At 42.5% G+C, this 10,926-nt stretch overlaps 2 protein-coding genes across 3 annotated transcripts; one reads left to right on the top strand and one right to left on the bottom strand.

The window, feature by feature from the left end:
* Positions 1-2,474: 2,474 nt before the first annotated feature.
* Positions 2,475-6,115, bottom strand: cebp1 (CCAAT/enhancer binding protein (C/EBP) 1). 2 transcript variants are annotated; one of them, XM_075452343.1, is made up of 3 exons: positions 6,057-6,115; positions 5,011-5,274; positions 2,475-4,907 (listed from the first exon to the last, which is right to left on the bottom strand). In XM_075452343.1, the coding sequence occupies exons 1-3, from the start codon at positions 6,057-6,059 to the stop codon at positions 4,602-4,604; spliced, it is 573 nt and encodes a 190-aa protein (XP_075308458.1). In that variant the 5' UTR covers positions 6,060-6,115; the 3' UTR covers positions 2,475-4,601. The 2 variants fall into 2 exon arrangements, with proteins under 2 accessions (XP_075308458.1, XP_075308457.1); XM_075452342.1 differs by having other exon boundaries at positions 5,011-5,307; positions 6,057-6,104.
* Positions 6,116-6,632: 517 nt separating this feature from the next.
* ngdn (neuroguidin, EIF4E binding protein) lies at positions 6,633-10,738 on the top strand. Its single transcript, XM_075452962.1, has 11 exons — positions 6,633-6,669; positions 6,944-7,003; positions 7,565-7,636; positions 8,223-8,360; positions 8,443-8,527; positions 8,641-8,693; positions 8,800-8,917; positions 9,136-9,310; positions 9,501-9,654; positions 10,417-10,480; positions 10,578-10,738. The coding sequence occupies exons 1-11, from the start codon at positions 6,649-6,651 to the stop codon at positions 10,595-10,597; spliced, it is 960 nt and encodes a 319-aa protein (XP_075309077.1). The 5' UTR covers positions 6,633-6,648; the 3' UTR covers positions 10,598-10,738.
* Positions 10,739-10,926: the final 188 nt, after the last annotated feature.

Consider the following 10,926-nt stretch of genomic DNA (forward strand, 5'->3'; position numbering starts at 1 on the left):
GGAATTTCGTCATATACATTCAGGTTGTTCGTGAGTTATCGTGCTGAGTACAGAATCGACAAGGCAAAACAAAACAAAAAACGGACCTGTAATTAAAATTTAGGTGTGCTAAAAAAAAAAAAGAAGAAGAAAAAAACAATAGCTATGTTGGACTGTTCAGATGGACCGCAGAATCCGCGTCAGAGTGAGATATCTGTCTTTTTATGTACTCTCTGCTGCAGAAGACCCACATGTAGCTGTCTGCCGCATGGTGGAGCCATAAATCACGGACTGACACGAGCGACAGGTGGGACACACTTTCGCCACCACGCATGCATCAGCTGATTCATTTTATTTAAGAATAATATGAGTAGAGTGGATGAGAGGAGGTGTACCATTTATCTGCTATTTATCTGCTGTGTATTCACTCTGCAGCTTCTCACTGGTTATAGTTATTAAAATCCTATGATAATGTAACCCCCCTGTTTATCATTAACAACTGGGTTTAATTAATCAGAACATGTATAGAAACTCATGTGACCCGTCACCATTGATTCTGCACTGCGTCTGAGTTCAATGTTTACTCCGTTTTTTCTCAGGGATGAGACCCCTTTTTTCATGGCTGTTAAGTCAAACTTGATGGCACCCACAGTTTTTTCCACCGGCGACGCAGCGGCTGGTCATCTGTTCACAACTTCCTCCACAGCACGTCCCCGGAAGTCCTAAGAAATGTGAATATTCATTGTCGGAGTGTCGAAAGCTGCAGCTTTTTTTACCTCCCAAAGATTGTGTGATAGGTCACTCATACGAGCATTTTGCTTTGAACTAAAAATCCACATTAGAGGATAAGAATGTTTATTTAAGATCAAGAAAACTGAAATTTTCTGTCCCTAAGAATGTTTTTGTATTACCTGCAGGCTACAGGCCGCCAATGGTGGCTGCCATTTCCCCTTTTAATGCCAAGCTACACATACGCAGGTCATTACAGTTAGTGGCTCTTTTTTTTTTCAACCTGGGATATTTGAGAGTGGGATTCTTCAGGCTTTCAAAAACAGACCAAAAGAATCCAAAAGCATGCCTCCCAGGATGAATAAACCCCTTTCTTGCTGCTCGCGCCCTTCATGGCAGACTCCATGATTGCAAAACTTTTCCGATCGATTATCCATCTGATGGACATCCAAATGTTTCTGCCTTTCGAAAACAACTTTAATCCCCAGCAGCTCAAAGATTGGAGTTGTGTCAGTGGGGCTGTGGTGGGGTTCATACGGTCTGCTGCTGTTGAGTAACTTGGTGGGGATTCGGTGAAATACAGTCTTTCTTCACTTTGTGGAGATGTTGCAGTCCTGGGACCACAGATTGCCCCACACGACGCTGTGGGACATTTCAACAGACACGGTAACACAAGAAATCTTCATGTGCCTCTGAAGACATGTCAGGCTGCAAAAGGCCTCTGTTATACTAATATGATTTCTCACATCATGAAAATAGTTGTAGATCGTAAAAGTTGTAGCTTCTTTCAGTCAGATATACGGTAGACTTTGTTGCACCTCTCTGTATATGTGCACGAGATGTGGGATCAGTTGTTCATCCTGTCGGAGACAGACGTGGACAGAACTAAACTCTACTGGATTAACCAATCTGCACGACCGGCCGCGTGTGTTCTCTGTAAAAGTGCGTTCCATTTCTAATGAGTGCTGCTTGTGAGTTTTTAAAATGCATACGATCCGAAATTTTGTGACTCTTTTACTGGCTTTTGAATATTTATTGTCGGAGTGTCGAAAGCTGTAGCTTTTTTACCTCCCAAAGATTGTGTGATAGGTTCGAATGAGTGACCAGCCCAGTGCAGCCCAGTGCTTTGAATAACTGTTTCTTGAAAAAAGTAATCCCCTACCGCTCGAATTGGGCCAAGGTGTCAGTTCGGTAATGAAAAAAAGCGGTGATAATGTTTTAAATTCCCACGTTTGGCATACTGAGTATGTGCCTTCTTTACTTCTGAATATATTTCAAGAATAACTTCTTTTTTTTTTTTAAAGAAGTGTCTGGCTTGTTGCCCCTTCCCCCTCTTCTTTATCTTCTATCTCTATGTCCCTTCGCTACCATCACAGCCACAGGAAGGCCCTGGCAGCCCAAAAACACTGATACTATCTCTGTGCTCCTCATCTCCGTCCTCTACTGTGTCGAAATCTTGCCCATCCCACAAAGGGAAACCGCTGATGCACAACGGTCCATGGCATTACGTCCGTTACTGTGGGTAGGGTAGTTATGGTAAACAATGTGGCAGGCGTACGCCGTGTTCCCTGATGAAGGATGCGGGGGAGAATCAATGACAGTGATGACACAGAATATTCTTACTGATACAGTTATAAAGGCTCTAAGCTATGAAACCTATCTCCTGTGTTTATATTTGGACTATAATTCAGGGTCAGCTGTCGACATCTATGCATATCACATAGTGTAAAAACAATTACCTTCAAGAGGCACAAGAAATCATTTATTTTTAAGATATTTTTTTTGACAAAGCACTGCTTTACAAACGCATTGTTATATAAAAAGAAAAATATTTAACACATTCCACACAATTAAAGGTGAAATCTTTGTAAAATCATTTTCAAGTAATCCCTTAATTATTTAGTAAAAAAAATCCAATAGTATCCATAGAGAGAGAAACTTAGATTTCATTGAATCCGCGACAGACCACAGATTGTTGTGTAACTCTGTTGGGCAACAACATTTACAATCAGTTCTGACAAAGACAACAAGTGTCAGGTACACGATTAAGCAATGGTGATCATTTAAGTAAAACAAATCAGCCTGAAGCACACAGTGGACCCCTTTTGAATGATGACCAGTGTCTGTACCTATACTTTTAGATTTACACCAGCATTTTCCCCGTATTCACATTCTTATCAGTGTTCTTCCATTGTTGAGTCCTCTGACACATTTCCACTTCCTGTAATGTTTCCATGTGATCTCAGGTCCCAGCATATTTAGTTTACGTCTACATTAGTTTACATTCAGACCATCACACACCTTATAGGATATTTTGTATAGTATCACAGCACAGTAACAGTACTCCAGAATGTTCAGATGGATAATGAGCTTCTTTAAAGCTTCAGTGTGCAGTGTCACAGCCACAGTTTCTGAACATTGAAGTCATTTTCTGCCAAAAAATAAGGCCAGAGCCTTCATTTAAAATTAAATTGAAATTAAATTGCGACATTTCTTTCTTTGGTTAACTGTAGTATTACCTGCTAATTTTGATTACAACACAAAATCTTGTTTTTGTTTACTAAACCTCCCAAAATTTTGCCCAATCATAGAATGACGATTATAACCGGGTAATACAGTTGCTAATAGCTTTGGATTTCTCTACATGTTTAAAGGAGCCTGTATTACAGGTTCAAATGTCTAATTCAGGGAGCCAACAATAATAAGTTTACAAGCCTTAAAAGCAAACTATGTACACAATCCACATTTCTGCAGCACTTCTTGTCTGGTACTGTCTAAAATGCCTCGTTGCGACTCATGTCTTTAAGGCCACCCTGATTAAAAAAGTCTAGTCTGCTTTGATTGGTCAGTTCATTTGTCAGAAAAAAAACAGATATTGGGTGCTTAGTAAAAGGTATAACACTCGTTCCACTCAGCAGACATCTTGCCAGTGTATTGTATCATGATGAGGTCAAGCAAGAGAAGAAGAGCTTTTCTGGTCTGCGGGAGAGATTAATTCACTTTAAGCGTGGTCGAGTCAGCATGGTGGACTACTGAAAGAAGTACTACTAATAGACGTAGTCCACCATGCTGAATAAGTCGGAGGGTGGTGTCTTTTTTAGCTTTCCCAAAACCGTTAAACGTACAAACAAAAGTGTAAGGAATTAAACAGTGTCTTTATGTGCCTTTACACGAGCTGGACGGGATTAGCTTGCCTTGGTAACTAGCATGCTACAAATGGCTCCAACTGGGCATTAACATAGCAGTTTACTGGTTAAATTTTGGGGAAGGTAAATAAAAAACTCTTCGGGACTTGAACATCCACCTGTTTAAAAAAGGCGGGAAAACATAGCAAAAGTCTGTGTTTTCAACAAACCTTGGTCGAACAGCTGCATTAGCTCACCATTAACTAGCAACAGCAGATTAAAAAAGAAAGTGTTATTTTAGCTGATGAAATCCCCGGTCACTAGTTTGTAATGAAATTCAGCTTTTTGTTTGTTTCGATCAAACAGAAAGTGCTGTCTGAACTACTGCAGCACGGAAAAATGTGAAAGGTTACTTTCTTAATGTCCTTAAATGTATATTTCCTGCACCCAAATGAAAAGTTTGACGGGAGTTTACCAAATGAAAAAGTGTGATGAACATGACCTCATCGTTGTCTGTGGCATGGCTGTGACACTGCCAGTGAGTTCAGCTTTCGCTCATCATAATTATATAACAAAGCCAAAAGTAAAATGGACATTTCTTTAAGTATTCCCTCTAGCGCACCTTTTCCCAAGTTGTAACAGGTGTTCGTGAAAGTGTGAAAAATCCACTGCTGGGCTTTTGTTTTGAGGCCTACCTGTAGATCCTTATAATACGTATGATGCCTATAAGTAGATGTTACTGCAAAGTACGAACGCGTTTCTCGGCGTTCAGATGCTGGACTGCCCTGCTGCTCCCTCTTCGGCTCCCTGCAGGTGCCTCTGTGACAGGATGTGTTTCAGAGTGTCCAGCTCCTGCGTGAGCTGTCCTATCCTCATCTGCAGCTTCTGGTTTTCCTCCTGCAGCTGCATGGCCCTCTGCTGGGTCAGCAAGATCCTCCTGCGGGCCTTGTCCCGGCTCTTCCTCACAGCGACGTTGTTCCTCTCGCGTCTCATCCGGTACTCCTCACTATCCTTGCTGATGCTTCTCTTGGTCAACGGGGCCCGCAGACTGGGAAGCAAGAAGGGTGAGAATTCCTAGAGCGACACGCAGAAATATTTAAGCAGAAGGAAAGCAGGAGGACCATATTGTGGTTGATATGAATGACTTGCTTCTCAACTAATCAAGCACTTCTCCCACCTGTTGAGTGTTGGCGTGGCTCTGGTGGTTTGTACTCCCTGAGTTGGAGGTGTTGCTGAGACAGGACGTCGTGTAAGGAAGGTACGGCAGTCCCATCATCTGCTCAGCCACTCTGTCATCAATTCCCCCTCTTATCAACCCCTGAGGCTGGCCGTATGAGAGCATGTCCATCTGCGTCATCTGGCTGGTCGGTGCAGCCTGGTTGGAAGTGACAGGGCTCAGGGCCGAGCCGCTGGACTGACCCGAATACGAGCTCACCCACTCCTGGATGACAGAAGACACTCTGGAATCAGACATCTGGAGAGGGGTGTTTGAAGGTGGAATACGTTTTAGCTTAATGTTTTTATTAAAAACAAACAAAAAAAACAATCATTCACAAATTAAACTACTTTGCCATACAAAGCAGTAAAAAAAAAGCCTCAATATGCTGCTCGTTTGTTTAAGAACTGAAAATAATACCTAAGTCTGCACCCTGTAGTGAAAATGCAGGACTATAACTCACAATGCAACACAGAGACATCTAATATCTTAATATTTCTTCTACCGCCATGCAGAAAAATCTCTCTCTTTAGGATTTAGTTCCAAATGTGAAAATTTGCTGGCTTCCTGTGAAAAAATATGTTGTTTGAGAAAGACAAATGAAAGGTATTTAAACCTGTATACATGAGACATATAATGACCATCAGTAACAGTAAATATTCACGGTCTAACACTGATACGCAGCAAACAGGCGGCTGTAGAGAAAAAGTGATCGAGTTCCTTTCTCGACTACTTTGACAGCAGTTGTGTGAGACTAAATCTAGTTTGTAACTTCTTATTGTTGCTATCCATCTGTTCGCTTTAAATGTAATTGTACCATCAAGGAGAAATTATCGTGAAAATAAACTCTAAGAAACACCCCTTGCGTCACAGAAAATTTAAAATTCTACTGAAGTTGATTCCTTGCCTCCTTTTTCTTCTCTTTATTCAAAGAGTCAGTGTTTGGTTATAATTGTTTAATATCTAAGCAAATTTCTTCAGACTGCAATAAAGTTAGAAGGACTTACCATGACTTATCTCTCCAAAAACTCTCTTCAGTTCCTGTCAGTGTTTGACTGGAAATGCCCTGAAAGACAGGACACTAAAAGACAGGTACCCCTCTGATTATCACACCACCACTTCCCCTCTGCGTTTCTCTCTGTCCCCCCCCCCCCCCCCACACACACACACACACACATTTTTATTGACTTCCACTCTGAGAGCCTAACCTTTACTTTAATTTAATCTCAATTCACACCTTAGGCTTTACTCTGACACGTATAAAGAAATTACATTTTGTCTCATTAAGACCGGGCTTTAGTCTCCTTGGACTTGTCTATTGGTTATACCAGAAAATGTCCAAATAAGGCTAAGAAAAAAAATAATGTAACTCCTTTGGACCAAAAACCTTTTAGGACTAATAATAACCACCATTACAGCAGGAGGTCACATTTGATTATTTTGTAATCAGTGTGGTATTTCAGCTGATAACTTTTTGTTCTTTGCTGCCTAGTGTTCGGTTAAACTTATTTGTACCATCTAAAACCTTTCAACACTGCAGCGGGCTTAACGATTTTATTATTGTTCCCCGGCGGCTTCCGTACATACAGTGGAATCAAAATGGCTGCCTCTGTTGACAACGTGAGTGGCACCTCACCAGCTATCAGTGAATTAGATATTTATCCTGTGCTCTTGCGTTGTGTTTCCGTACATTCTGGTGTTTTAATGTTTATGCTAAAACCTCAGGTTTATAGACAGCTTCAAAAAAAGTGAGGGGCACCGGTTTTTACTTTTTAAGCCCAGGCTAACCGGCTAACTAGCCCCACACCACTGGTCCTTAATGCTACATTTCAACGTGAAGAGTGTTTCCAGACTGAGGCGTCGCATTCTGATTGTTCTTTTGATTTTCTTACAGGATTTAATCGAGAGTGATTTACCCAAAGCTGTTCAGCTGCTGGATACTCTGACAGAGCAGGTACTACAACAGCACGCTGTTCTGTTTGGTGTCATTTAATAAATGTCGAAGGATCTCATACTCCATTGTTGATAAGAGAATTCATTCGCAAGCACTGGTTTGGTCTAACATCATTAGATGATTAATAGTAGGAGATAATAGTAGAAAGCAATAAAACAATATTTTTCTGAGATATAAAGGGGAGTGGAAGTAGCCTCTAAAGTCGCATGTAATGGAATAACCTTTAAATTGTACTTAAGTGCTGTATTCAAGCAAAAATCAAGAATCTTTATTGTCACTATGCAGGCATAATGAAATTTAGTTCAGGAGCTCTTGGCTTTGGATACACAAAAAGATATAAGGCACACAGTGTAAAGACATCTAAGTTATACAAAAAATAATTAAAATAGTAAAAGTGAAAGTAAAAAGTTACAGTGCAATCAACTGTACTAAGTTGCCTTAGAAACATTATAATAGAACATTTGAAATGTTGTTTTTATCATTGTCCTGTTGCTCTTGCTATAGGTAAGAAGTCTCACCACAGATGAAAGATTGTGTGTGTTGTTTGTTTTTGTACATCAGGTGGTCTCAGTCACAAGTCATGTTCGTGAGCTGCTCACTAAAGTCAAAGATGGGGCGTTTAAGACGTCAGAGGTGAGTAAAGACGTTGCTTGGGCGGTCACAGTTCAGGGCCTTTTCCCACAGCGGTGCTCCCGGCTGAACATTTTAGTTGCGCCTGCACAAAAACTTAGAAGCAAGGCTTCAGACCGCTGCACCAACGGGAGACCTCGGTAATAGTAATAGTGCTTTGACATAAAGATAATCACAAATACCTTCATATTACCGCTTCTTATAAGATAAAACAGCAGTTTGGTATTTTTGTGTAAATTGTCTGCTCGTTCCGAGAACATTGATCAGTAATGCAGTTAAGATTGAATCATTTTGTTCCTCCGCAATATCCTCGTCCTGTTCTTATCAGACATTTCGGGCTGCAGTTCCACAGGAGAGTCGAAGCGATCTTCTGTTTTTGTTTTTGGGGGAGAAAAAAAAAATCAAACAGATGGGGGTGAGTGAGAGAGGAGCGCCGGACGCATGTGACACAGTGTGCGCTGCGTTGTTTTCCGCCCCGGGGATGTTCTCCGTCACCGAGCTCTTTTGAATGAGTTCAGGTTACAGCATATGCACTTGGTCTTCTTAGGTCCGCTCCTCCTGACTTTCTGTCTTCCCCCTTTCCCTGCAGGGTTTGTCCTTCTTGGACCTGCGCTACCACCTGCTGCTCTTCTACCTGCAGGACCTCACCCACCTGATCAGCATCAAGACGGAGGGAGGCAAAATAAAAGACAGCGAGGCCTTGAACAGACTGGTCACCATCAGAACTGTAAGACGGTCTGCACTTTGTTCATTCTGGTCTGTCAAAGCAACCTTTTTATATTGTGTCTTTTCGCTTCCTTTGTTTTCAGCTGCTGGAGAAAATGCGACCCCTGGACCACAAACTGAAGTACCAGATTGACAAACTGGTGCGCATGGCCATTACCGGTAGTCTAGGTAAGATGGATGGGGATTCCAGCGATCTGATTTTTAATTCTTGTCTTTGCAATGAAATGGGAGATGTGCAAGTTCCTCCGCACAACAGCTTCTGACGCTTCTGTTGCTTTCAGCTGAAAACGACCCGCTGCAGCTTCGGCCAAATCCCGAGAATCTCATCAGCAAAGTACGTTTTTGTTTGGCTTTTCCACTTTCTCGCGATCTAACTTGTTTCTTGGACCGCAGCATATTGTGTCAACTGTAAATACTCACTTGTGTGGCTTGTCGTCCAGCTGAGTGAATCCGAGGAGTCTGGAGATGAGGCGGAGAGCAAGGCCGCCTCAGAGAAGAAAGCAGCCCACTCTAGTGGCAGGAAATATGTACCACCGAAGATTGCCCCGGTGCATTACGGTAACATCAAATCTTTATTGAATTCGAGTTTGCCTGCTTGTTAAGATAAAATCCTGAACTGATACTGCCTTTTGAGTAATTTTTATTCACGAGTAGAAGTTTTAATGTTCAGGATGAGGGGGAAACTACACGGCACATCGTCTGCTTTGACTCTTTTGGTGGTAATTTAGAGAAGACGTGAGTCATTAGGATAACATTCACTGACAATTTTCCTTCAGATGGGGACATAACGGAAGCGGACAGGAAGAAGGCGCAAGTGGAGCGCCAGCGTCGGGCCGCTCTCAGAAGTTCTGTGATCCAGGAGCTGAGGCAGCAGTACAGCGACACCCCCGAGGAGATCAGGGACAGACGAGACTTCCAGAGCGAGCGGGAGAGCCGCGAGGAGCTCCACAGGTGCCTGCATGTTTGCATCACATCCGCCACATTTCAGCTGATGAGGCTGGGCGGCTTGCTGCATCCTATACGCCGTGTTTGTTCGTGACATGAGAGTATTAGATCTCTTGCAGTTGAACAAGCCTTCGTGGCAAATGTTTGACGCAGTTGGTGACTCCCAGGTGTTCTGAACAATAACCGATTCTCGCAGGAAAAAGTACGAGGAGTCGATGATGGTGCGTCTGAACATGCCAAAGCAACAGAAGAATGCCAGGAAGAGAGGCATGATGGGCATGTCCCACCAGCTGAGCGGCATCACACACTTCAGTGACATCACAGCTTTGACCGGCGGTGAAGGCGCGCAGGTGAGTTCTTTAAGGAGCTTTAAACATTGCTGGTGCGGCGGAGGGCGGGGAAGCCTGCATACATCTTTAATGAGAAATGTTTCAGCAGTCAGAACGGTAAACGCCCCGTGTGCAAAAGCACCCAAAAAACTTGAAGCTGGCAATGAGCACAGTACTGCATGTCTGTGAATACAGATGTTGCTTCATTTCAGTTTGCTCATGAATATTTTTGAGTTATTTGACTCGGGCAGAGCAGAAACTGCAAGAAAGCAGCCTCTGATTTTAGACTGACTGGAAAATGATACCCTGTATAATTTATTCTGACTCCTGTCCAACGTGGGCCTCCAACAGCACACAATTAAGACTGCTGCGTGTTTTCAAAAGGTCTGGCATCTCTTAACTTGAAATCGCAGAACATTCCACTCGGGTATAGTGACTCATCTGCTCTGTGCTTACACGGGTTTGGCTTGCTGTCCCCCTGTTGGCTCCTGCCTGCCGTTATAAAAAAAGTCCTAATGAGTCAGACTCATGACTGATCAGCCTCTTGCTGATAGCCTGCTCCACTGCTTCCAGATGTGGAAAAACCCTTCAGTTAAGTGCATTTAAGAGGAGTTGGAAAAAGCCATGTGCTATGTTTAGACTTTGTCCTGGGCACCACGAGAAGCTGCAAATAGATGTTGCTAGCAGGCCTGTGAGTGCGTTATGATTAATTGCTGGCTTGCTTTTATTAAGATCGCTTAATTGGGCTTTTAATCTGCTGGTTCCGATCTTTTATTTCTACAGGATGGCGATAGCCTTCGACCCAAGAAAAAGAAGAAACTCATGAAGAAGAAAACCAAAAGAAAAGGTAATGTTTAAATTCCCACACTGTTTAACAGATGATGTAACTAATCTCGCCCCCCCCCCCCACCCTTACCGTGTTGACATATTTTTCTTCTCTGCAGCCTTCAAGAAGCACAGATAGATCGGAACGATCAGAATACCCAAATGGCATGAAGGTTTCTTACAGCTACCAGTGTTTTCCCAACAACTGTGTAAAAGTAATCAATTCCTAATAAATTGTATTTTTTTTTCTCTTAAGTCTGGAATAAACTCAATCACTCCATTCTGTTGTATTCAATCACCATTAGAGGGCAGACATGTTCCCTCACCTCCAGACAAAAATACACAACTCAGTGTAAGAGATTTATGAATAACTGCTGGACAAATAGCCAGATGTTACTGAGGCTTAATCAGCGGGTGCTGCATGCTTCACTGACCACAGCAGCAGTGTACCACACCAGTTCATCAGTG

The sequence above is a fragment of the Odontesthes bonariensis genome, chromosome 20 (assembly GCF_027942865.1).
Source record: "Odontesthes bonariensis isolate fOdoBon6 chromosome 20, fOdoBon6.hap1, whole genome shotgun sequence".
Classification (NCBI taxonomy): domain Eukaryota; kingdom Metazoa; phylum Chordata; class Actinopteri; order Atheriniformes; family Atherinopsidae; genus Odontesthes; species Odontesthes bonariensis.

Excerpts from the sequence above, each read along its gene's own strand:
- ngdn (XM_075452962.1), top strand. The coding sequence starts at position 6,649 with ATGGCTGCCTCTGTTGACAAC. Across the intron at positions 7,004-7,564 it reads TGGATACTCTGACAGAGCAG|GTGGTCTCAGTCACAAGTCA; the intron begins GTACTACAACAG and ends TTTGTACATCAG. Across the intron at positions 9,311-9,500 it reads AGCCGCGAGGAGCTCCACAG|GAAAAAGTACGAGGAGTCGA; the intron begins GTGCCTGCATGT and ends CGATTCTCGCAG.
- cebp1 (XM_075452342.1), bottom strand. Across the intron at positions 4,908-5,010 it reads GCCACGCCAACACTCAACAG|GAATTCTCACCCTTCTTGCT; the intron begins GTGGGAGAAGTG and ends GTGTCGCTCTAG.